At 48.9% G+C, this 26,929-nt stretch overlaps 1 protein-coding gene across 1 annotated transcript in view; it reads right to left on the reverse strand.

The window, feature by feature from the left end:
• The window catches only part of LOC129338268 (collagen alpha-1(XV) chain-like), a 44,114-nt gene extending 19,962 nt beyond the window's left edge, over window positions 1–24,152 (reverse strand). Inside the window, exons 1-7 of the mRNA XM_054992345.1 lie at window positions 23,984–24,152; window positions 23,135–23,247; window positions 14,905–15,015; window positions 13,093–13,161; window positions 4,565–4,633; window positions 1,328–1,384; window positions 328–555 (exon numbers count right to left, since the gene is read on the reverse strand). Of these exons, the coding sequence (XP_054848320.1) occupies window positions 328–555; window positions 1,328–1,384; window positions 4,565–4,633; window positions 13,093–13,161; window positions 14,905–15,015; window positions 23,135–23,247; window positions 23,984–24,140 (804 nt within the window). The 5' untranslated portion in view covers window positions 24,141–24,152. The remainder of the gene's footprint in view (window positions 1–327; window positions 556–1,327; window positions 1,385–4,564; window positions 4,634–13,092; window positions 13,162–14,904; window positions 15,016–23,134; window positions 23,248–23,983) is intronic.
• Between the last annotated feature and the right edge of the window lie 2,777 nt (window positions 24,153–26,929).

The raw sequence follows: 26,929 nt of genomic DNA on the forward strand, positions 1-26,929 counted from the left end.
CTTAGCAGGTGTTGACCTATGCCAGCTCCCGATTCCAGCCCTGAAGGTGTCTGTTTTTGGCTTGGTAAGTCAAATTGTTTATTACTGAGATAAAGCTGGCCCAAACGCATAGTAGAATAATGCATGCAAACTGAGTTTGGGAAAAGCCAATCTGTTTAGCAAAAATATTTGAAATTTCTTGGAGCAGAATTTGAAGGGTTTTAAAAATGTGTGCTAGTAAAGCACAACCACTTTTAATCAAGAATTTGGTAATATTCCCACCTACTGAAAATAGATTGCACAATCCACCCCCACCTCCACCCATTCTCACTTCCCCCAAAATCTCACCTTTTCAGATACATTGTTTCCATTCATGGTACCAGTACAGCCTGGGCTTCCTGGAATGGACAGGCCTCGTTGTTCCAGAGGGCCTGGTTGTCCTGGAGACCCTGGTTGTCCAGGAGACCCTGGTTGTCCGGGAGGCCCTGGAGGTCCAGGAAGGCCTGTACTGCCTACTTGCCCTCTTTCCCCAGGCAGTCCTCTCTGCCCTGGAAGACCTTGATCACCCTTCTCTCCCTGTCACAGAAAGAGGCTATGATGAGAAGACTCAGGGACTTATGAGGAGTATCTTGTGATGAGATTCTTTCTTCTAGGAACAAAGAACGTGGGGTAGAGTTCTACGTATCAGGGCATTGCTTGATTGCTTAGACAATAACCAACTGACTATATCAGGAGTCCTCAACCTTACTGAGCCTATAGGTAGGAGTGGGAGTAAGCTTGACAGAGATCTCAGGATGTTGTGACATCACTTCCAGTGCCATCACCCAAGTGGCCTACTGTAAGATTCACTCCAAACTCTATGGTGAAAACTACAAAGTTTTGGGTGAATCCTAGACCAATGCATCTGGAAGTGATGTAGCAGCATCACAAGATCAGTGTTTTGTCCCCCCCATTCCCCCCATTGCCCTATTGAGTGTTGGGAGGGGACAGGGGAGCACCAGGGGAGTTCCCCCACTGGTGATGGGACAATGGCAACCCTACCTGTGGGTTTTTGTGGAATTTGTAGACAGGGAGTGGTCACTAACACAAAGTGGCTGGTCTTTCACATGGGGGTAATCACGAAATGGCTTCCAAAGGATACTATGGCTGATCACAAAATGTTGGGAGGTTTCAAGCCAAGCATCCTCTGAAGATGAAGGCTGCTGTTTTCAAATGGGTGTTCCCTCCAGACACAAAGGTGATGCCTCCTGGCCTCTTCTGAAGCCCCCCCGGCTCCACTGACAAGGTCCCCTAAGGCAACATTTGAAGTACAACAACCCAAGAGAGTGAGAAGAGACTGGAAGGGTACCTTTGAACCTGGAGGGCCTCGCACTGCTGGACAGATGCACTGTGACAGGTTTTTCATCTAAGAAAGAAACGGCAGAGTCACTGGGTGTTGGTGGTAGGGGAAGGATGTGAGCCCAAACTAAGATACTTAAAAGATATTTTTATATCCAGTTTATTCAGTCAATCAAGTAAATATCACCCCAAAATCCAAACTAAACAGAAATAGGACAAACACAAAGCAACATTTGCGTTGGAAATAGCAGCATCTTTGTCCTGGCCCATATGCATTTTAGAATTGGTATTCCAGCACAGAAATGTGGTTTTCATACCATCTCAGATGGCAGCAAATTAGTCCTAAAGCATCTTCTCGAAGAAAGATCAGACTTTCAAATCTTAGAGCCAAGCTACAAGTGACGAATTACACTTGCCTGGCAAGTGAACAGACTCACGTGTATTCGTCCCTGTTCACTTGACATTCACTTGCTCTCTACTTGATCAAGTGATCAGCAGCCACTGAGCAAGTGAATAGCAAGTGAACAGGGAGGAATACACGTGAGTCTGTTCACTTGTCAGGCAAGTGTAATTCGTCACTTGTAGCTTGGTTCTTAGTTTACTTTTGGCAGCCAAAGATCAGAGCAGTATGAATTTGGCTGCTTGCAAGAGAAGCACTCAGGAGCACTCCCACTGAGTACCATCTCAGCGCGCTCCTCAGCCCGCAGCCGCTGCAGGACAGCCAGCTCAGCGGCCAGCGAGCTGGCTGCCCTGTCAGCACAGCAGGCAGCTAGGGTGGCCTCCCATGGACGCAACGCAGGCTCTCCTTGGAGCAGTGCTCCATCCCTTAACAATTATGCCCTGCCCTCATGATTCAGGCATGCTCGCCTCCCTGCCCCTTACCTGGCAGCCCTCCAGTGCAGCCGCCCACATCGCTGCCACCAACTTGGCGCACTCCTCGGCCAGCAGCCTCTGCAGGAAGGACAGCTCAGCGCCCAGGGAGCCAGCAGCCCCGTCAGCATGACAGGGGCCAGGGGGTGCAGGCAGCCTCCCATGGACACAATGCAGGCTCTCCTGCTCAATGTGGCATGGTGCCCCCTAAAAATTACGCACCCAGGGCGACCGCCCCTCTGGCCCCCTCCCACGCTACGCCACTGGGACCCGCTCCACTGTTTTAATTTTGCTTTCACTCAAGCTCCAGTACAAGACATATGTGGAAAGAAACACATTGGGGTGGTGCAGAGGGTGGGGGGAGTGGCAGGGAAGGGTTTGAAGTTCTGGCCCTGTCCACCTGGCCCTTTTTTCTGATAAAAGCTGACTTTACCTCCACTCCCTATGCAATCAGAGCAAGATTTGTATTTTGAAACACACAGATCTGGTACTATCATGTCTAACAGGCTTAAGTCCTTTTTGGAAAAGCATTTGCTTTCACTTCCAACGCTTTGTTCTTTTTCAGTTACAACTTTTGTTACATGCATGCTCTTGCTTTTGCTGTTACATTCATTTCTGTTTCTGTCAATTTCAACTGGAAATGTTTCTAGCAGCAACTTCTTTCTTTCTCATCCAGTTTGGATTGTACTTTTGCTCAAGGCATCCTCTTGGCTAATCTTTCAGGCAGACATAAACAAGGATCTCAGTTTTTATGGGCAACTAAAGGCAAAATACATGGCAATGATGAAATAAATGACATTTATTTGCAGTTATTTCCATTACCATGAAAAGCATAAAGAGTGCGGCTTTTTCAGTTCATTCTTAAAAATCATTTTGGAAATGAACACACATCCTGAACTTCTTGCATTGGCATCACTGCTGGGCCTAGCTACAGGGCATGGTTGCTGCCTGTATGAGCTCATTCAACACAAGACCCGTGCGGTGACTAGAATGGCAAAGATTTAAGCCAGAACAGGGAAGCGGGGTGGAGGGTGGTGACCAGGGCTTTTTTTCTGGGGAAAGAGGTGGTGGAACTCAGTGGCCTCGGAGAAAATGGTCACATGGCTGGTGGCCCCGCCCCCTGATCTCCAGACAGAGGGGAGTTTAGATTGCCCTCCATGCTGCAGCGTGGAGGGCAATCTAGACTCCCCTCTGTCTGGAGATCAGGGGGCAGGGCCACCAGCCATGTGACCATTTTCAAGAGGTTCTGTAACTCCGTTCCACCCAGCTGAAAAAAAGCCCTAGTGGTGATACTAGTGACGCTCTGTCAGAAGAAGCCAAGAGAGATTTCCCTTAATCCTCCTCTGCTCTGCCAGCATTTAAGTGCCCCGTAGCACTGGTGCTTTACACAAGAGGTTTTGATGGCTAGACTGACTCTTTCTTATGATGGTGTTGCTATGGCTTCTCTCCTTTCTTTCTTGCAGGCTCTTCACCGTATAAGACACAGATTAGTGCTCTGTCTTTTAAACTGTTTTGTTTTCAATTGCTTTGTTCCTCATTAGTTGCCCTTGAGACTTTATAAAATCCTAAAGGAGGACATAGATAGGTTTACATATTTTTCTCCCACAGTGGGACCTAGCATTGCCAGGTCCAGCCCCTAAAAGCTCTGCTGTACTGGTAAGCACTGCAAAGGAAGGACGAGATCATCTTTCTGCAATTTTCCACTTAATTGCAATAAGAAAATCCACACACTGGTTGATGTTCAATGTTCTGTGCAAATCTTTTGGGATCTGGACACAATATCCTGATCCCCCGTTATGAATGGGCATCCACGAGCTCTAAGCACAATGTAGTGGTTAGCGTGTCGGATCAAGATCTGGATGACCCGACCTTGCCATGGAATCTTGCTAGATGACCTTGAACCAGACAGTCTCTCTCAGCCTAACTTGCCTATCAGGGTTGTTGGTGTGAGGATAAAATGGAGGAGTGGGCGATATTGTAAGCCACTTTGGCTACCCATAAGTGAGAAAAGTAGGGTATAAATATCTAGATCAATATACCAAATAAACGTCACTCTAAGCATTTTCTGTGGTGGCACCTTGCCTCAGGAATGCCCAAGGCTTAACAGGGCTCCTACTTTACTTTCTTTTAGGCACCAAGCCAAAACATATTTTTACCCAGGCTTTTGATTAGAGGTTTTATCTTAGCAGATTTTTAATGGTGGCTTTTTGCTGTTGATGTCCAACGGCTTGTTTTTTTAATGACTTGCTTTTTATAATGTGAATTATAAGCTGTCGCAAGCAAGACTCTAAAGAGGCAGCATAGAAATACCATTAAATAAATAAATATGCACATTTGATAATTTACCTTAATAGACTATACCAAAATCCTGACCTACCTGTGCAGCCACCGAATCCTTTGTGACTGTGTGTCGGTGAGCTGAAGGCGTAAAGAGCTTGGATGCCATCTGGAATATAATTAAAAAGTAGTTAAATAATGGACTATTCCAAAAGGCTTGCTGAAATCAGGTCTCTTTCCCTCTGTCACAGAAGTTTTCTGATGCCAGAGTAGGTATATTGTGGTGGAGGAAGTCACAGATATTGTGCAAAGCATACATGGTAACTTGAAGACCATTAGATTTGCAGGTAGGGGCAGGATGTAGGAGAAGAACAAGTAGGGACTGAGGGAGAAATGCTTATGAGTGATCAACAGCCAATAAGATGGCTGGCAAGAGCAACATGTTTATAGGGTGGCTTAGTGGAACAGAGGTTCCACATAGTGCCACGCAATGTTTTCTCTAGTTCTTTGGCTAAATTTCTCCCACCATCTTTTCCTGGATGATGGAAGATGCTGTTGTCTTGGGGGAGAAAGTGGCTGATGCCTCCTTGGCTATCGCTTGCCAATCAACAAGAAAACAGAAACACCACAACATTGCAACACACTCTAGGACAGGAGCACCTGATGGATTTTAGCTCAGGTTGTAATTGTATTAATGATGTGTTGTTTTTTTGGGTTGATTTTTATATTTTAAAAATTAGATTTTATAATGTATGTTTTAATTTGTTAGCCACCTTGGTGGCCCATAGGAGGGCAGAAAGGCGGGATATAAATTTTCTAAATAAACAAATAAAATAGAGCCATAGACAAAGACTCTTTAGAGGTCTTCTCAACAGTATCCTTATCACTCTGCACTCAAGTTACCAAACCATTTTTAGGGCTAGAAAGAAGTAAATGCCCTTTGTAGAGCAGAGATGTCTTACAGTAGTGGCTGGCAGCTTTTGGTGGCTTTGATCGTTTATTTTGGGGGGTGGGAATGCTTGTTGCTGGGGTCACAGAACACAGCAGAGATAGATTAGGTGTACAAATAATCTTTTTGTCCCACTCATGATTTAAATGTTTGAAAACTCTCCCAAGGCACAGGGACAGTTCATAATCTAACTCTTTCACTGAAGTGGAATGGATGTGTTCATTTCATTTTTCTATAAAAAGGATCTCAGGGACAAAGTAAATGTGATAGCGTCTTTGTGTCCACCACAGAACTGCCACCACCATTTTGAAGTGATTTAAAAAATGCCACAAGGACCTAGTCCTTTGGGCCTGTAGCATGTCAGGCTGAAATTCTTACCCTCTCCCCTCCCATGCCTTTACAACTGTCAAAGTAGCCAACCACCCGGTGGCTGTTTCAGCACTTGAAAAGGCATGGGAGGGTTGGAAAACAAGAGTACCTCAGCCCACTCACTGCAGGCCCAATCATGATTGGGCCCTTGTAGTATTTTAAAAATTGCTTTTAAATGGTGGCAGCATCCTTAGGGTTGACATGTGTCCGGGGTCTGAGCCCCAGCCCCCAGACTTGACAAGAGGGAACAGCAGGTCAACTGGTCAGCCAGCAGACAATAGGTCAACCGGTCTGACTGGCAAGCAGAGGGGGCAGCCGGGGGACAGCAGGTCAACCCCTCCCATGGGCAAATGGAGCCAGAACCTGCCTGTGCCAGGGGCAAGGGGCAAAGGCCCAGAGCCTCAGGAGGCAGGGGGAGACAGAAGGAGGCCAGCGAGTCCCACTCCCCTGGGGAAGGAAAGGGGACTAAGCAAGGCAGAAGGGGGCAAGGGCAGAGGGATTGGGGGCCCAGCAGTCACCCACCCAAAAACCTTACCTGAGGAGGAGAAGCAGCAGCAGCCCCAACAACCCAAAGCCACGCCCCAGCTAGAAAATAGTAGCCTGGCCCAGGAGTTGCCAAAAGCCAAGCCACTCCAGGTGGGGCTATTGGAGGCACTCTGCAGGAAGCCCTGGGCAACCAGCCAAGGAGCCGCAGCTGGACCCACCTTCAGCCATCAGCTCAGCCAGGCAGGCTGGGCTGCTAGCCAGGGGACTGCAGCTGGACAGGCCTGCAGCAATCAGCCAAGGCAGGGAGGCTGGGCAGCCAGGGAACAAGGCACAGCTGGTGCTGGTCAGTGGGGCCAGATCAGCTACCCCAGCTGCGACTGCTTGGTGCAGCCCAAGACCAGGCTGGAAGAGGGGTGGGGCAGTAGAAGGAAGCCCTATAAAAGCTGGCTGGGAAGAGCCCTGTGGTGGTGGGTGTGAGTAGGGAGTGATGATGTGGAGTGAGAGCGGTGCGATGCAAGCGTGGAGGTTTGGAGGAGAGCTCTGGGAGGAAGAAGTGAAAGAGGACGCAGAGGGTAAGCAGGCCAGGTTGAGCAGGCCAGCGAGTGGACTGAGAGGGAGTCTGGGTGAGGTATACCGCCCCTCCTTCCACAGAGCAGGGTCCTGCAGAATCCCTGGCCCCCCTATGACGTCAGGAGCAGACCACCCAGTGCCACGCCCAGTGGCAGCGGTGGCAAGCCCTGACAAGTTGGTGGCCCGTACGGGGAGAGACGTTCCGACGCAGGCGCCAGTCAAGGGGCGGCCTCCCAAGGCCGCCGCCCCAGCGGAGCTTGGACTGTGGCTGGAGGAACGCCAGGATAGGATGTGGGGAAAGCTGGAGGCAGCCTACCCAGCCGCTCCAGTGGGACTAGCACAGACAGCGGAGCTGCGGTTGCAAGCCAGCGCGCTCACAGAGGCCTTGCCAAGGGTTTGTGCCCTCGTTTGGGAAAATAACCCACCGCCTGGCAAGCAGGTGCAGAGTCTATGCGCCACCGTGAAGATAGGCCGGCTGATCCTACAAGCCCTGTTAGACTCTGGGAGTGCAGTCTCAGCAATTCGGCCCCAGCTCCTCCCAGCTGCTACCCCAGTGCACCGCTGGATACCGGTGACGGATGTGATGGGCCGCACCCAGCCGTACCCTACGGCCCTAATCACGATAGAGTACCTAGGGGTCTGCCACCAAATGGAAGTTGCCCAGTTAGCTCACCTACCCGTGCCAATGCTGCTGGGAAGAGATGCCCCGGGGTTCTTCAGGCTCCTCCAGCAGGCAGCGAAGAAATTGGGAGGAGACACCCCATGGATCGCCGAGTCTCAGCTGAAGGCGGCAGGGGAATTGACAGACCCCCAAGTTGCCACCGCTCTGCAAGTGGAGGAGGCCGACGACCCGGGAGAGGGTCCCTCCACCAGACCAGGAGCAGAACCACGGACTGGAGACCCAGCTGGGCCCCCGGCCGATCGCCCATTCTGTGACGCCCAAGGGGCAGATGAGTCCTTGCAGCGCTTACGAGAGACGGCAGCTCGTGAGGAGGAGCTAGTGCGGGATGAGCGGAGGTCCCAACGGCTCCCGCGCATCGAGAAGCAAGGAGGGGTTTGGGTTCGCATAGCTCGCGCCCCAAGTGGCCAGGGGGAGGTCCGCCAGCTATTGGTGCCGACTGCCTACCGGGCCGAAGTCCTCCGCACGGCCCATGAGCATGCGTGGGCCGGGCATCTGGGGCACCACAAGACCCTGAAGAAGATCCTTGAGCAGTTCTACTGGCCCTCCGTGAATGCCGACGTGAAGGCCCACTGCCGCTCGTGTCCCACCTGCCAGCGGGTGGCAGCCCGCCGCCCACCGAAGGCCCCCCTCTCCCCACTACCCGTCATGGGGACGCCCTTCCAACGCATCGCGATGGACTTCATCGGACCGCTGCCACGCACACCCCGGGGCCACCGCTTTGCCCTGGTGATTGTGGACTACGCCACACGGTTCCCTGAGGTCATCCCACTGAGGACTATGCAGACCCCAGGGGTGGTCCGGGCACTGTCCAAGTTCTTCGCGATGGTGGGGCTGCCGGATGAAATCTTGACAGATCGAGGAGGCCCGTTCCGTGCCACCGCCATGCGCCAACTCTGCCAGAGTTTGGGGATCCGGCAGGTGTTCACCTCGGCTTACCACCCTCAGACAGACGGTTTGGCAGAGCGGCTGAACCAGACCATCAAAGAGGCCCTGAAGAAGATGACACGGGAGAAGCCTCATCAGTGGGACCTGTACATCGACCCACTCATGTTTGCCCTCAGGGAGACCCCGCAGGCCTCCACTGGCTTCAGCCCGTTCGAGCTGCTGTATGGGCGCAAGCCAAGAGGGATGCTCTCCCGGCTGACAGAACGCTGGGCGCCCCAGGCCAGCAGCCCTGCGCCCACCACACGGGAGTACATAAGCCAACTCCGTAACCGGGTGCAACAGTCCCAAGCCGAGGCGAACCGCAGACTGACTCGCACCCAGGCGAAGCAGAAAGCCACCTACGACCGGGGTGCACGGATGAGGGCCTTCCAGGTGGGAGAGAAGGTCCTGGTGCACCACTCGGTATTCCCCAGAGAGGAAGGGGACCCATGGAGGGGCCCCTACCCGATTCGGAGGGTGCTGGGCCCCACTACTTACGAAGTCCAGTGCGGGGTTGGCCGGCGTCGGCGGAGGACCCTGCATGTGAATCTCCTGAAGCGGTGGCATGAGCGCCCAGAAGAGGAGTGTGGCGTGGCTGAGGACCCGTTAGAGCTTCCTGACAGTGAGCTGCCATGGACCTCCGAAGCCCCGGAGTTCGAGGAGCCCAAGGTAGACCCCCAGCTCGATCCAGCTCAACGGGCCCAGCTACGAGACCTCTGTGCACGGGTTACCGGGGTCTTCTCCCGCAGGCCGGGCAGCACCAGCCTTATTCAACATGCCATCCCGACCAGCCCGGGGCAGACAGCCCGGGCTACCTGGCGCCCCATCCCCAGGAAGCGGTGGGAGGCAGTGGAGAAGGAGACAAACGAGATGCTCTGGCTGGGTGTAATTGAACCCTCACGAAGTGCCTGGAGGAGCCCGATAGTCCTGGTGCCCAAGCCAGATGGGACCACCCGGTTTTGCATCGACTATCGTGAATTGAATAAGGTGGCCCAGTTCGACGCCTACCCCATGCCCCGAGCAGACGTGCTGGTGGACCACCTGGGGTCCGCCCGCTACCTGTCGGCCCTGGACTTAACAAAGGGCTACTGGCAGGTGCCCGTACGGCCGGAGGACCGGGAGAAGACGGCCTTTGCCACCCCCCAAGGCCTCTTCCAATTCAAGAAGATGCCGTTTGGCCTGCATGGGGCAGCAGCCACCTTTCAGCGGCTGGTGGACCAGGTGCTGGGAGAGTGCCGGGCGTATGCCATGGCGTACATTGATGATATTATTATCTTCAGCCCTGACTGGCCCACCCACCTCCAACACCTGGAAGCCGTCTTAAGGGCCCTCCAACGAGCTGGACTAAGGGCAAACCCAAAAAAGAGCCACCTGGGGTTCCAGGAACTCCAATACCTGGGCTTTGTGGTCGGGGGAGGACGAGTCAGGCCACCACCGGACAAGGTGGCCTCAATAGCCGACGCCCCACAGCCCAAGACCAAGAAGCAGGTTCGGCGATTCCTAGGACTGCTGGGGTATTACGGGCGGTTCATCCCCCACTTTGCCTCCCGAGCGGCGCCACTGACGGACAGCTTAAGGAAGGGGCTGCCCAACCAAGTCCGGTGGACCCCAGAACTAGAGGCAGCTTTTAAGGACCTGCGGTTAGCCCTCTCCAACGCCACGGCCCTATGGAACCCGGACTTTGACCAGCCCTTCACACTGGCCACAGACGCCTCGGACACCGGCCTCGGGGCTGTGCTGACCCAGGAGCGGGATGGCGTGGATGTCCCAATTCTGTTCCTAAGCCGGAAGCTCCAGCCCGCCGAGAAGCGCTATGCCACAGTGGAGCGGGAGGCCCTAGCGGTCAAGTGGGCGGTGGGGGCCCTGCAGTACTACCTGGCCAACAATTCCTTTGTACTGCTGACAGACCATGCACCCCTGCAGTGGCTCCATCGCATGAAGGCGCACAACCCCAGGGTGCTGCGGTGGTACCTCTCCCTCCTACCCTTCCAATTCACCATCAAATACCGCCAGGGGGCACGGCATGTGGACGCGGACTTCATGTCCCGCATGTTCGAGGCGGAACCGGACCCCCACAACTCAAAGCCAAGTGGGGGTGTGTGTCCGGGGTCTGAGCCCCAGCCCCCAGACTTGACAAGAGGGAACAGCAGGTCAACTGGTCAGCCAGCAGACAATAGGTCAACCGGTCTGACTGGCAATCAGAGGGGGCAGCCGGGGGACAGCAGGTCAACCCCTCCCATGGGCAAATGGAGCCAGAACCTGCCTGTGCCAGGGGCAAGGGGCAAAGGCCCAGAGCCTCAGGAGGCAGGGGGAGACAGAAGGAGGCCAGCGAGTCCCACTCCCCTGGGGAAGGAAAGGGGACTAAGCAAGGCAGAAGGGGGCAAGGGCAGAGGGATTGGGGGCCCAGCAGTCACCCACCCAAAAACCTTACCTGAGGAGGAGAAGCAGCAGCAGCCCCAACAACCCAAAGCCACGCCCCAGCTAGAAAATAGTAGCCTGGCCCAGGAGTTGCCAAAAGCCAAGCCACTCCAGGTGGGGCTATTGGAGGCACTCTGCAGGAAGCCCTGGGCAACCAGCCAAGGAGCCGCAGCTGGACCCACCTTCAGCCATCAGCTCAGCCAGGCAGGCTGGGCTGCTAGCCAGGGGACTGCAGCTGGACAGGCCTGCAGCAATCAGCCAAGGCAGGGAGGCTGGGCAGCCAGGGAACAAGGCACAGCTGGTGCTGGTCAGTGGGGCCAGATCAGCTACCCCAGCTGCGACTGCTTGGTGCAGCCCAAGACCAGGCTGGAAGAGGGGTGGGGCAGTAGAAGGAAGCCCTATAAAAGCTGGCTGGGAAGAGCCCTGTGGTGGTGGGTGTGAGTAGGGAGTGATGATGTGGAGTGAGAGCGGTGCGATGCAAGCGTGGAGGTTTGGAGGAGAGCTCTGGGAGGAAGAAGTGAAAGAGGACGCAGAGGGTAAGCAGGCCAGGTTGAGCAGGCCAGCGAGTGGACTGAGAGGGAGTCTGGGTGAGGTATACCGCCCCTCCTTCCACAGAGCAGGGTCCTGCAGAATCCCTGGCCCCCCTATGACGTCAGGAGCAGACCACCCAGTGCCACGCCCAGTGGCAGCGGTGGCAAGCCCTGACAACATGAAGATGCCATCACATCTCGTTCGGCTCTCTAAGGCATCTGTTGGATGGAAAATTTGCCCCCCCCCCCAATAGTGCATTGCTAAACAGAGTTACATATTTTTGAATTCATTGAAGTGAATTAGCTTAGAAGGGTGTAACGTTGCAGAGGATGGCACTAGGAATAACCTAACAAACTGGCATGGAATTTGGGAACAAACCAGAGGTGGACCTCAGCCGAAAACTTCGTTTCAGTGTGAACTCTTAGCCCCGGAGTAATCAGTAAGGGAAGTGGAAGCCTCCAAACCTGCCCAGAGCACTTTTCTTCATCTCTAAGAGCTAAAAGAGAAGACTTACACGAAGAGGCGCACATGAAGGGAGCTGAGTTTTAAAAGAGATCGGAAGGGTTTGTCAATTCCCCCTCTCTCTGCTCAGGTTTGTTTATTTCCTCTTAGCCTCTTAGAAGGGGAGGTGAAACTGACAGAGCCTTCAGGAGGCAAAGAGGAAATTAACAAACTCTCTGAGCAGCCATTTCCCTGGCTCTTTAGAGAGGGGAAATTAACAAAGCCTTCCAATCTCTTTTAAAACTCAGCTTTCCGGCTAACATTGCGACTCCCTTCACGTGCTCCTCCTTGTGTAATTTGTCTCTTGTAGCTTGGCTCTCAGTAACCAAGGTGACATATTACCTGTGCGCCAAACCGCACAAGACTTTAACAAGTTGAGTCTGCCTTTCCCAGATCTGGCTTGCTTTCCCTGCAGCTACATAGTGGGGGTGGAGGGAGGAAAACATCCTTTTAAAACTCGGAGGGGGGGCAATTCAGTTCAGGACAATGACACAGAGGGAAGAAGGGCTTGCTTTCTGCCATATTCTGCATGCTTCTATGACTGGGTGGAGGGAGACTGGGGTGGGGGAGTTTTGTATCTAAAGTCATAGTGTTTAGGCAGGCAATGGGCACCTCTCTTTTTAGAAAATATCCACTGATAGCAGAAGTTTCCAAATCCTAAAATAAAAACTAGTTTTTTTAAAAAAAGAATAAGTTTCTAGAACTTGGGGCTGTGCAGAAATGGAAATGGAAAAAGATGTATCTGTCAGTGTATCCCAAATCACACTGTAACATAGGAACCTTTTGACTTGAAACTTTAGAACAGAAGAAGAGCACCACCAGTCCAGATCAGAGGCCTATCTAGTCTAGCATCCTGTTTCTCACAGTAGCCAACCAGATGACCCTGGGAAGCCCACAAGCTGTACACGAAGGCAATAGTTTCCCACTGTTGGTGCCCCCTGTCCTGAAGTGCACTGTCTTGATTAAACATATTTTGTGTATCTTCTTAAAGTCTTCATGGAGGCTCAGAAATATTTCACAAAAGGTGTGGCAAAAAATATTGCCACATTATAAATAGCAGGCCCTCCTCCTTCAGAGATTCACTGATAGATTTTTCAAGCATGCTAAGGCAAGATGGCTCTCACTGGTGCGGCCTACTAGCTAGACTGTACGATGTGGATTCTCAGATTATGAAGTTCAGAAATCCTCGCTGACTCACTTCAGTCCTCTGTTGGGGTATGTCTGTGGTCACTGCAGGGAACAACGATTTAGCAGGCTCTCCTGTTCTCTGAAAAGTGAAGAAAGGACTTAGTTAGGACTCTATGGGCAGAGCATTTTCAGGGGGAACGTGGGGGAACGGAGTTCCGGAACCTCTTGAAAATGGTCACATGGCTGGTGGCCGTGCCCCCTGATCTCCAGACAGAGGGGAGTTTAGATTGCCATGGCACAGAGGGCAATCTAAACTCCCCTCTGTCTGGAGATCAGGGGGCGGGGCTACCAGCCATGTGATCATTTTCTCCGAGGGCAACCCACTGAGTTCCACCACCTCTTTTCCCAGAAAAAAAGCCCTGTCTATGGGAAAGTGCTTTCTAACTGGGTGGAAAAAGAACAAGAAAAAGTTCCTGACTGAATTAAAATAACAATTCTCTAGATCTTTCATCACCAGGGAGGGGTTTTTTTGGTCTGTTCTTCAAGATTAACCTCTTTTGATGAATCTACTCTACCGATTCAAACTAGTTTAACAGCCATTTCCTCTCCACAGAGAACCTTGGAAATTGTAGTTCTGTGAGGGGACAAAGGGATGTCTACAAAGACCATTATCAGCACTTCTCCAAACTACATTTCCCAAAATTCTTTGGGCAAGGTCCTGACAGTTAACACTGTTACATAATCAATATACATATTTAATGTAGCTATTGGGATGGCAACATAGCTATGGCTCAGTGGCAGAGCACCTGCTTGGCATGCAGAAGGTCCCAAATTCAATCATGGGTAAATCCAGTTAAAAGGATCAAGAAGTGGGTGAAGTAATAGGCCTCCACCTGAGACCCAGAACAACCACTGCCAATCAGAGCAGACAAGACTGACCTTGAAAGACCAATGGTCCGACGTGGTGTAAGCTAGTGTCTTGTGTTCATGTGTCTATTAACTGTACTTTGGGGTTTCTATGTCTCTTCACTCTACTAAATTGCCTGGGGAAGGGAGTGACCGTCTGACTATAGAGCCAGTTTAGTATAGTGGTTGAGAGCGCGGGACTCTAATCTGGAGAACAGGGTTTGATTCCCCACTCCTCCACTTGAAACCAGCTGGGTGACCTTGGGTCAGCCACAGCTCTCCAGAGCTCTCTCAGCCCCACCCATCTCACAGGGTGTTTGTTGTGGGGATAATAGTATCATACTTTGTAAACTGCTCTGAGCAGTTGTCCTGAAGGGTGGTATATAAATTGAATGTTATTATAATGTTGTTATTATGTATAGAGTGGAATCACAGATTTAAGGGCTAACTATACATTACAAAGTCCTTAGGCTAACTCCAAATCTGATATGAGACTTTAAGCCAGACATGCACTCTAGTTCCTTGCTTGGGAACTCAATTTCCAGGCCAGGTTTGTCAAATGTCCCCTGGCAACTGATGGGGGGCAGGGAAGACTTTACTGGGCATGGGGGAGGCTTGCTGGCAACATTGTCATGTCACTGGTGATGTTACTATGTTGCCAGGTCCACTGGAACTGGTCTGGCATTTGAGAAAAGCTATGTTTTTTGCCCAAATATCTTCACCTGGTGATGTGTTGATGTTCGTTCCAGGCACGCAGGGAGTGATGCCATCACATTGCCCGGCCTTACCTCCGTTTCCTGTTTTCTTTATTCCAGCATCCTGAGAGGTGGTGGGAAGTGCAGGCTGTTGGGGCAGTGGTCCCCTGCCCCCAGCAGGGTCCTGACAACCCTATTCTGGGCACATGGCTGTCCAATTTAGGACTGCAAGGAGACCCCAATAGAGCAAACAGAACCCGATGAGGCACCAGAGTGGTTACCTGGATCCTTAGGAATTCACCCTCTTCTTCCTCAGAGCTGCCTTCAAAGATGTCAGGAATGGGGGATGTGATATCAGGAGACACTGTCTCTGTAACAGCTGCTGAGGTGGCCTGGGAGGGCAGAGAGAAAAGTAAGAGCCGTGCTGCATGCTGAAATAATATGGATTCCAGTCCAGCATCCTTATTAAACAGGCTTGTGCTGCTTCACACATTAAGCTGTGCATGGAAGAACTGAGCCTGTTCCCTAATAGCTGAGTGCTACAGCCCTTTCTGCTGTAGGAATACAGGCAGCACTTAATTTCTAAGCAGTGGTATTGATGTTCAAGTCCATCTGGAGTCATAATTCAAGAGCTTTTTATCTTCTATAGTCTTGGCATTGAAAACATGGGCTGGAACAAGCACTGTCTGAAAGGAAGCTTTAAACAAAAGAAAGGGCCAATCTGAATAAAATGGCTAGTCAGTCCACGGGCTCCAAAGTGCAGCGTGGCATTTGCCAAGGTTCTGCAAGCCGGTAATAAACACCATCCCAACAGAGATGCTAGTTTTCCTGTACCTGGGACACACAAGTATGAGGCAACAGGAGAGAATGTTTGGTTTGCATTAACTTCCTCTTGTGGGTTCAAAGACTCACGGCCAGGCTACAAGTGACGAATGACACAGGTTGGACACTTGACAGCTTCCCTCAAGTTTTGATGGGAAATGTAGGCAGCTTGGTGGAATATTGGACAAATGACAGTTGAAAAGTTCATTGGACAGCAGTCGGAGAGCCAAGCTGTAAAACCAGGACGCCTACATTTCCCATCAAAACTTGAGGGAAGCTGACAAGTGTCCAACCTGTGTCATTTGTCACTTGTAGCCTGGCCCTCACTGAAGATACTTGATCGGAGGAGTCTCAAAATCTCAGAGCTGAAAGTATCTATTAATGCAGCATATTGGTAATCAAAATATACAGGAGTAGTTCAAGGTATTTTGTTGCCCCAAGCAAGGCACATCTACCACCTCCTGGGCCTGCATTACTGCTAACCAGGTCTAAGCCATAGCTTGGATCAAAGGTTGCCAGGCTGCCCGCTTTGGCAGACAACCTTCCTGCACTGGCCTCTGCCACTGCTCAAATGAGCAGAGGGAACAAAAGGGAATGGGGAACGATGGGGAGTACTAGACAAATACTCAGAAGTGACATCACACTACGAATTCCCCCAATCTCTATGATTTTTACCATAGAGATCAGGAAAATTCCTGGAGCATTGTACAGCATTTACCCTGAAGTAATGTTGCGGTGTTGCATGATGCTGTTTTTGTCAGTCTCTGCCCTGAAGGTATGTAATCAGTCATAAAGATGGGATCTTCAAAGCCCCTTGGCTTACAAATGCAAAATCCAAAGAAAACAAATAATCCCAATATTAGAGAATCCTCCTGTACCTAGACAGTCTAACAGAATCATAATTGTTCAAATAGCCCCTTGATTAGCAGGAAGAATGCCTGTCATTGGCAAATGCCTACTCTCCCCATCCCATCCCAGGGAGGGCTTTTGAAAGATGCCTTCTAAAAACCTTGAGAGTGCAAGATACTAGAGAGTCTATTCTTTAGGTTACCACTTCCTTCCCAAACTTTGTAGACTTTTACAATGAAAGAGCCAAATTACACCAAATTTCAGAGGAAGAAATCAACAAAAAATGCCTGTCTGCATAACTAAAAATATGCAGCTTCACATTACTGATAATCGACATGTTGATTAATAGTCTGTACTAGCGACCCAAATACTTGTTGTGCATCCTTTCTTAAGAAGTGGCACACACAAGCTCTCACAGTAAGAAAGACAGTGTGGTGTGGTGGTTAGAACGTTGGACTAGGATCTGGGAGACCCAGCTTCAAATCCTCATTTTGCCATGGAAGCTTGCAGAGTGACCTTGGGCTAAACACAGACGCTCAGCCTAACCTACCTCACAGGGTTGTGAGTATGAAATGGAAGATGGGTCCCCACTGAGGAGAAAGGTGGGGTATAAATGAAATAAATACAATAAAATAAATAAAATAACAAGTAATAAATACACACAAGAACATCCTGCATGATTGTTTTAGCGCCCTGGCAAGCATGGTTCCCGTTTGGATTACTGGCTCATCTCTGTTATTTCCCTTTCTGTAAAGCACCTCTAAGAAGCCCTTCAGTCCCATCATAATCTTGTCCTGCCACTTCCTTCACATCCTGGTGATTCTAGCATCCCACCTACCCCTCCAATAGATCTGAACTTAAAGAGTCTATTTTCTTTGTTAAAAGAGACATATTTGGTTCTGTACTGAACCACACTTGCTCTCGAACCACAGGCTGCAGACCTCTGATCTAGAAAGAAATCTTTGGGTTTACAGAGGGGAAGGGATACAAGTTTGCAGTAGACATGCACAGGCAATCTTGTGCAAGAACACAAAGGCACTGTGGAGCATACCCACTTTCCATTCCACATAGCTGGGGAACTTAGTTTGGACGCTTGCTACCTTATTATAGTATTCGTCTGTTGTTTCTGTTGTTGCACTTTAATCAAAAGTGCAAGCAATGCCTCAGGCAGTGATTCTTGGTGTGAAAATACACGTGTTACAGCACATCTATGAAGGGTTGAAGGTTATGGAATCCTGACAGCCAGAGTAGCAGAGAAGACTCAATAATCCTCATTTGTACAAGCAGTCCCCAAACAAAATGTTGCTTTCATAGGCCTTTCAGTAAGAAGCCAGCTCTGAGGGCTAATCCCTCTATCTCCATTTTTATTCCATGCAGGATAGCACACGTGGTTCTCCCTTCCTTCACAATTTGGCCTCATGACAACCCTGTGAGGTAGGCTTGGCTGAGAGAAAGTTCAATGGAAGATCACCCAGAGAACTTCCATTGAACCTGGGTCTCTCAGATCCTGCTCCAACACTCTATACATTATGCAACACTGTCTCTTTAAACTATAGGAACACTTTCCAAAGAACAGAATGAGGATTTCTCGCTCACAGACAGAAATGGACATTGGAAAAGCCTCACATTCTGTTTTTGCCACTATCGTTAGAACACGATATTCCTTTTGGAAAACGTTTGTCTTATAGTGCCTTTTAAGCCCATTTTTGTCTGCGTGGGAGAAATTTTTATTCTCACCTAGCTATAATTGTCTGTCTAGTCCTTTTATTCCAATCTTCCTCTAAGAATCTCAGAGCCAAGCTACAAGTGACGCCTTACACAGGTTGGCCACTTGTCAGCTTCCCTCAAGTTTTGATGGGAAATGTAGGCATCCTGGTTTTACAGCTTGGCTCTCTATTACAGCTGTGAGACCAGGATGCCTACATTTCCCATCAAAACTTGAGGGAAGCTGAAAAGTGTCCAACCTGTGTCAGGCGTCACTTGTAGCTTGGCTCTCAGACAAGGTATACAGTTCTCCCTTCCCCATTTTGTCCTCATAAAAGTTCTGTGAGGAAGGTTAGGTTGGGAGAAAGTGACTAGACTGAGGTTGCCTGGGGAAAGTGGGGATTTGAACCTGGTTCTCCCAGATCCTAGTCTCACACTCTAACCACCACACCACACTGGTTCTGAATCTGTTTGTTAACTCAGTACTAATAAAATTTATGTAGCCCTTCTCAGTGTTTGCAATGCTTCACATACAATCCTGACCTTACAATATCCTCAGAAGCCAGCATTACTAGCCACTTGCTCCAGATGAGGAGCCGAGCCTAGGTGAAAAAAATGTGGTTTGCCTGGCAAAATGTTAGGGTCGGTTCACTTGTCTGTTCACTTGACCCTGCTTGAACTAGCCCTTGACTGCTTCAAAAGCTAATATAGCTATTGCAGCAAAGGAGAGCCTTTAGTGAGTAGAGATAAATAGCAGCTCAAGCAGGCATTTAAACAAGAGTGTTGTGAGTATTTGTGTGTGTCTGTTTCTGAAATGTTGGAAGGATCTGGGTATCCTGTGGGGAAGAAAACCATTGCATTGTCATAAAAACAAAACTGGGAAAAAACCCCAGAGTTTTGTTTTGTTTTCAAACAGAGAGTAGAGTTAGTCTCTGAGAAAACGAACATGCAAAAAGGGATTCTGGGCTTAGCCCAAATTTCAGAAGCATCCTTCTGAAATTAGGGCTGGGGTGGGGGAGAGATGAACCCTGGCCCTTAAAAAGTCCAGGTCACTCTGCCACAGTGACCAAGGCCTTGTTGCGTCTGGGTCCTCCTGACTGCTGATAAGGTAGCAGGGACTTGGTGGCAGGGGAGTGAAAAAAGAGAGAAGGGGAGGGGAATGCGTCTGTAACTGAACGGGGAACCTGGCCTTGGGACTTTGGTCTGCATCTCTGACCTCAAAAGCACACACAGAGATTAGGAGGATTCATCTCCTATATGGAGCCTGGGGCTGCCAAGCAAGTCTGGAGTGGGCTGGGGGCAGGAGGGAAAGAAGAGAAGCTATGGAACATGTCTGCAGGGAGAAAGGAGAGTGGTACATCTCCCAGGAGACTTAGGGTTGCCAGCCTCCAGGTGGTGCCTGGAGATCTCCCAGAATTACAACTGATCTAGACTCCAGATGACAGAGATCAGTTCCTCTGGAGAAAATGGCTGTTTGGGAGGGTAGATTCTATAGCATTATATCCTGCTGTGATCCCTCCCCTTCCCAAACTTTGCCCTCCTTTGGCTCCATCCCCATATCCCGAAGAATTTTCCAACCCAGAATTGGCAAGCTTACAGGGGTTGTACACGCACACGGAGCTGCCCCACCAATTCAAACACAACTGCTCCAGACCTATAAAACAACCAAAAGGTGATTTCAGAAACTGGGTCAATCCAGGTTTGCTTCTGTGCAGACTTGGCAGGGAGATGTAGCCAGGTACAGAGAGCGTACAGGTGTACCCATTTGCCGCACTTACATTGTACATTTTTAGATGTGCACCTGATTTTCTTTTTTAATTGTAAACCTAAAAATGTAACATGCAAATGTAGCCCTAAGGGCAGCTTCACATGTGACATTACTCCTGCATAGACAAGAGGTTGGATCTAGACCGCTTTTTCACGGTCTTGTCCCTTTCTCCTCCCCATCCCGCAGGGCTTTTGTCTGTGAAACTCCCACATTCCCCAGCATAATCCTTTTGGTGGTCAAAGGGGCTGCCCTCCTTCCCTGCAGAAGAGCTGGTTGGATACAGACCACAGTTTTTATGTAGTAAAAGAGGCAGGGGGAGCTACATTTTTCATGCCTTTTTCCATACACAATACTATGATGCTTTAAAATGTATAGGCACATACATAACCACTTCCTCAAGACCGACCCTCAGTCTTAAAGCATACACGTGCAAAAGAACCACCACTCTTTTGAACTTTATTGCATGTTAGAGATTCCGTCACTTCAATGCATACAGAAAAATCACTAATCTTTTGCCTATGTGTTCACAATCTGTGATGTGGATTAAAACCACTCTTTTGTCTTCATGCGTGTGTGTGTGTGTGTGTGTGTGCACGCGTGTATGTGTAGGGGGGGTAATTCACTTGTTTGCTTTTAGAATGTCAGAATTGCTTTGCTAGATCAGCTCAAAGGTCAATCTCGTCAAGTATTAGGTTTCCAAGCGTGCCCAGACAGATGTCCCGAACTTCTTTGGCTGTAAATGGCAACAAAGATGTTAAAGGATAACTTTTGGGCATTAGGCGATGCTTGGCTATGTGCCATTAGAACATTTAAGATATGGGCATGATCAGAGCAGACTTTGTGATTCTGGCACCCCAGATAAAACTCAAGGATGGGGCTCCAGAATCACTGCAGGATGGCAGCCCCACACCCCACTCCGGCTAATTGCCCCTAGAGTGTCACTGAGGGCCAAGCTACAAGTGACGAATGACACTTGAACGGCAAGTGTATTTCTCGCTGTTCACTTGCCCTCCACTCAATCCACTTGCCGTTCAAGTGTCATTCGTCACTTTTAGCTTGGCCCTAAGACTCCAGAGATTGAGGCAACATTGGGGATCAGTGGTAAGGTGGGAGGGAGGGAGAAAGCCAGCCAGCCAGCCTGCCTGCTGGCCCAGCCAGTCTCACAAGGATGGACACTCTCCTCTCTGTGCCATGGGGTCTGTTTGGGCTGCTGCCATGTGCCCCCCTTCCAGCTGACTGCTTTGGGTGAGCAGCCAAGCTGGCTAAGTAAAGTCATGGTCGCCACAGTGGTGGAGGTTTCAGAGTAGAATGAAGTGGTGGGCTAGAGATTTAACTTAAAGGGATATTTCCCAGTGGATCCCTGCCCTAGAGGGCCACTGGTAGCCAGGAGCAAGCCAAGCCAAGTCCTAGCAATTCTGCCAGTGCTTCAGGGATTACTTAGCTTTGATCTTTCTACAACAATGATAATAATCATGATCACCTCATCATTTGCCCGCTCCCGCATTGCCACCAGTTTCTGGGAGGAAGCAATGGGTCAGTTAATGTCTGTTACTGGTGCCACTGAAGTCAATGGCCCCTGAAGCACTGGCTTGCACTGCTGCAGGGGCCACTCCAGGGCCAGTTTAACTTCCTAGTCAACTTCTGGCATGGTGGGAGCAGCTGGCATGGTAGGAGACCCCCAACACCCTCCTCTAGGGTATGGCTCAGGGCAGCTGCCCTGGATGCCCCGTGGCTAAGGCTGCTCCTGAGCATGATAACGCTGCCATTAACCAGCAGGTACCAGAAGTACTAACAGAGGTGCATGTTTATGATCATGTAATATAGACAGTTGCACCGTCTCTTAAGTGTATGCAGAAAGGAGAAAACTGCCCCCTCTTAATCACTAAGTGATTTAGTGATTAAGATAATTAAGTGGCTGATTATTCCAGAGAGCACAAGGGGATGATCTTGTGTGCAAGCATTGCCCAGTGCCCAATATTTGGCACCATGCTCAACAGACATGCTCAGTCAGAGACAAACCCAAACAGCCACAAGATGAAAAGACCCAAAGACAGAAAGTTTTTGCTCACATTTTTTTTTGTTTTTAATGGTCTATTTTATCTGTATATTGATAATTTATGTTATTTTAAATGATTTTATGGTATTGTTTTAACTTGTCAGTTGCCTTGATCAAGTCTCTGGAGAAGTGGCATATAAATTTCCTAACATGAATAAATATGTACCAATGAGAACAAGAACATTCTTCAGGCGCATACTTGACTTTTTTTGTACAATTTTATTCTTTCTTCCACTATGCACTTCCGCATTCACACTCAAGTTCCAAGACATTTTCAACACACAAAGTCTAGGGTTGCATATTTATTGGGAGCTGGGAAATGCCCCAGTACACCCCAGTACCAATGTCACTTCAACTATGAATGCACATGAGCCCCTTCCTCCAGCCCTGTAAGCTATTAGCCCTATTACAATGAACACACATACATCCTGCCTGTACACATGTACATCTGTTTGTAAGAAAGAGCTAATGTGTGTTCACTCTATGAAAGAAACCAAGGGGCCAGTACATGGATAAATGTAGGGTTTGTATCACACATTTAGCTATACGTGCATTGACCGTAACATGAGAATTACTCAATGCACATACAAAAAACAATCAATTGAATACTGTACATGTATTGCACATGTGTTCAATACAACATGTGAACAGGGCTACTGTCCCTCTTCTTGCCGTCAACAGCAATACATGGATGAGTGAATAATGCTGGCTTACAGGGCTGTTGTTAAAATTACCTAGAGAATGTTAAAAACTCTTACTCAAAGTATGCAATAATGCTAAGCTTTGTAGCCAGTATTCACCCTCACCAAAATGTATGTGCAGCTCTTCTCTGCAAAGAATTTATATACCCTTCAGAACTCTATTTTATGTATTTTCTCAATGTAATGCCAGTGTGTATTTTCTGTCTGTGTAAAATATGCTCTATAAAATCATATAAAAGGGCAAAAAATATATTTTATCACCCCCCTTCCTTGGTTTTAGCAGCTGTGTTAAAATGAGCAGGCGATGCCTGCCTCTGGATACAGAACAGGAGTTAAGCAGCATCTTTAAAAGACTCGTAAGATTGCCTTCTAGTCCGCAAGAGTTCTTGCTGGGATAAAATCTGGGATAAAGATAAAAGACCTCTAGTCTCCCGACTGGTTTTTGCTGCAATGTAGTCGCCCCTCTGGACTTAAAAATGTGGGTACCCTCCCAGTCCCCCTCCCCTCAATTTGCAAATTTATCAAGTTATCGCTATAGATCACTCGAGTCGGCACCATTGTCTCTCACCCCACCCCCACCATTCAGTGACCACACAGCAACTGTTTACTACCTCTGTGGTTGTGAGAAATGTGGGTGCCTCCTGTGTGAGAGGGTCTGGGGCATACCAAAGAGGTGGCTCGCTCAGGATCATCTTCTCTGTCAGCTGCACTGTTGATTCTTCACCTAGGAAGGCAAAGTGAAACCCGGCTAGGAGCAAGTACCAGATCAAAGCCTCCAAAAATTCAAAAGACACTGTTTCAATCAAGTCCTTGCAGTTCAGAGCCATCCCAAATCAAAGAAGAACCAAAATTGGTATTTGCCTGACCGTCCTTCTGTTCTTCCTTCCTTGGTGCTCAGAAGTAGATTTATGTGGATAGCCTAATGGCAAACCTATGAGGTATACTTGGCTTGTCCAAGGCCACTCATTGAGCATCAAAACTGAGTGTGTCCTCCCAGTCAAAATCCACGCTGGCTCGCCTCATTTCCATTGGGAAGAATTGTATTCCTTTAATAGTGGCAGTACAGCCAGATATCCAACACGCTGAGCTCCAGCCCCCATTATGCTGCTGCCATATGGAAATTTAAAAGAGCTACACATGATTTCACCTTCAGGCAGGGAAAATCTCCACCTGTTGAATTCCTGCCAGTCACACCACTGTGTGATACAGTGAATCTCCACAGGGGGTGGGGAAGGTAGTTGATACAATTGCAGGCTGTCAGCCTACCCTTGTACCTTGGGCTCCAAACCACTAAGCATACACACTCCCCTTCCATCTACAGCCAGAGCCATCTTCAGCAGCATACACTGTTTGCTTTTTACACGGAGTCTTGTGGATTCTCCAATCCCATTTCCCATTGGGGAGTTATTGAGAGGAAGGGAGAGAGAAAAGGTTGGTTACCTGCCTCCTTTGGCACCTACCTGTGGTGGATGTGGGTGTCACAGGTGTAGGCGTCTCAGTGGTACCCCCGAAAAAGTCTGTAAGAAGCCACTGAGCAGCGGTGGGGGGAGCCAGTCCCTCTAACACCAAGAGAAGGCTGTAGCAAGCCCATGGCCAGCCTTTCCTCAAGGCCCCCATGTCCGTCCCTTGCAGCCCTCCAAGTCCTGGGCAATCACTCCTCTCTCTATCAACCTTTGGCTCCTCTGAGCCAAGCTCTTTTCAGCCAGGGAATCCCGCCCACTGGACATTTTTTTCTGCCAATCAGAGGGCATCTCCTGCCTCCCTTGAAAATTAAAACAGGAGTCCAACAAAATCCAGCACTGACTTTCACAGGTTAGAGCTCGCTTTCTTTATGCAAAGAGTGCTGGAAAAAGCAATCCCCTGATCTGACCTCAATGCAGATCGGGAAGCAGAATTGTAATGTGAGATGCTTCCCACCATGCATGTCAAGGGCAGGCTTCTCACTTCAGGATCATTAGATGGGAAACAGTGAAGCTGCACTGTGGTTCCAGACCAAACTGCATAAGAGAATGGGTGTCAAACTTTTTGAAGCAGGACTCACTTCTAAAAACTTTTTGCACTTTCCAGCTCCTCTTGCAAAGTAACTCCATGCTACTCTTCCTGCTCCCTAACATAAAATGCAGGAATCTCACATCAGTTAACACTCAGCAAGTTTATATTTGTTCCATTGTCCATGTTTAATGTTTCCAAGTATATATCATACTAGAGAAACAGGGTGTCTCATGGCCATTTTGTGCACTTTGCAGAATTCCCCATCTACAAGGGAGATTTTGTAGAATCAGACCCCCATTTACCATGGAGCTTGCCCACCCAAAGCCTTCTCCCCAGACCGACTTCTTCCTCCTCCTCCTCCTCCTCCACCCCTGATTAATGCTAAAATAAATGACAGAATGACTATTAGTTGCTGCAGAATGACTATAGGAATCTCTTGATTTTCCTGCATATAAAAAAGAATGAAAAAAGGGAGGATTGCTTGCTAGGAAGGAGCAGTCTCCAAATAAAAAAAATTCAGAAAACTGAAGAGGGATTATACACCTACACAACACAAATACTGTTATTCAACATACACACTTACTCATTTGCTGAATTATGTATCTCCAAGCAAGCTTCGTATTTGGTCATAAAAATGTATTTTGTGGAAAAGTAATATTTCTGAGTATCTGATCTCCAAAGGCTAGCCCACTTTCTTACCCTCCCCCCCCATTTTGACAATTACCAGCACATCCTGTGAATGCCCCGTGGCGCAGAGTGGTAAGCGGCAGTATGGCAGCCCAAGCTCTGCTCATGACCTGAGTTTGATCCTGGCGGAAGCCGGGTTCAAATAGCCGGCTCAAGGGTGACTCAGCCTTCCGTCCTTCCGAGGTCGGTAAAATGAGTACCCAGTTTCCTGGGAGTAAAGTGTAGATGATTGGGGAAGCCAGTGGCAAACCACCCCATAACAAAAAGTCTGCCAAGAAAACGTTGTGATGCGACATCCCCCCAAGTGTCAGTAATGACTTGGTTTTTGCACAGGGGACTACCTTTATCCTTTTACCTATGAATGTAATACATGTATCTTTAAATCCCAGCATCAGTCTGGGAAACTGTGTGCTCTCAATTAGATGTCCCAGATGTGGATACATTTGTGTGCGGTGTTCACACATTACGTATTTTGCTGCAGGAAAACCACTGGTTTGTCACTGTTTTCCCTAGCAATTGCAGTATGTAGACAGTTCCAGAGACGAATCTTCCAGCTGCAGGGGGTCGTGGTGGTGGTGGTGGAGGATTTCTGTCTCACAAGAGCTCAAGGAGCTATGTATGGGGTGGGGGACAAAAGTTAGCACTGGGGCAGGGGAATGAATCTTTCTTCAAGGATGCTTGGACAACATCAACATGTAAGAGTGAATCTTCTCCATTCATCCTGTGTCTCTGTCTACAAGCTTGCTTCCTATTAAGACTAAACAGTGCTCCTAAGTATCAGTGTGTGATAAGGTCTTGGTGGAGTGAGAGGTACCTGTTTGGGTTTGGAAAACAGCTCAAGGCTGCCATGAGTCAGGGATGGAGGAACACACTTCCATATCCCTTGCTGGGGCGATCAGAAGTTTGTGAATGCAGGCTCCAGGAACCAGTTAAAGATTAATTTTTCCATGCCAGACAATGCATGAGTCATTAGATACATGATAAAAGCACATTTCTTACAGGAGGAAGAGTAACACTTAGCATTTATAGAGGGTTTGCAATGTTCAAAGCACATTGTGTGCAGTCATAATCCTTACAACAACCCTGTAAAGAAGGCCATTCTCCCCATTTTGCAGAAAGGGGGACTGATAACTGATTGTCTAACACCACCTAGTGTGTGTAGGCCTGAACTGGGATTTGAAAGAGCAACCTCCTGGATCATAACTCATTTTCTTAACCACTATGCCATGCCAGCTCTTACATAATTCCTTCTTTATATATATGCTTTATTTAAAAATATACTATTAAACAGAAAGTATGATAGTTTAAACATATTTGTATCAAATTTAAGACACATGCAGATTTACTTAATCGTTATATTTTTCATTGAAAAGTACACCAATAAAGGCCAGCATTAGGGTTGCCAGCCTCCAGGTGGGTCTTGAGTAGAATTAACATGGAAAGATTACAAGACCGTCTAACGAAATCACCACTTCAAAAGTATTTTATCGTATTAATTGAATGGTAATTGATACGATAAAATACTTTTGAAGTGGTGATTTCGTTAGACGGTCTTGTAATCTTTCCTTGTTAAGCCTCCAGGTGGGGTTTGGAGTTCTCCTGGAATTACAACCAACTCCAAACTACTGGGATCAGTTCTGCTGGAACTGGCATTAGGCCACACCGAGGGCCCTTCCCTCCCCAAACTCCACCCTTCCACAAGCTCCACCCTCCAAACCTCCAGGAAT

Source organism: Eublepharis macularius, chromosome 12, assembly GCF_028583425.1.
Source record: "Eublepharis macularius isolate TG4126 chromosome 12, MPM_Emac_v1.0, whole genome shotgun sequence".
Classification (NCBI taxonomy): domain Eukaryota; kingdom Metazoa; phylum Chordata; class Lepidosauria; order Squamata; family Eublepharidae; genus Eublepharis; species Eublepharis macularius.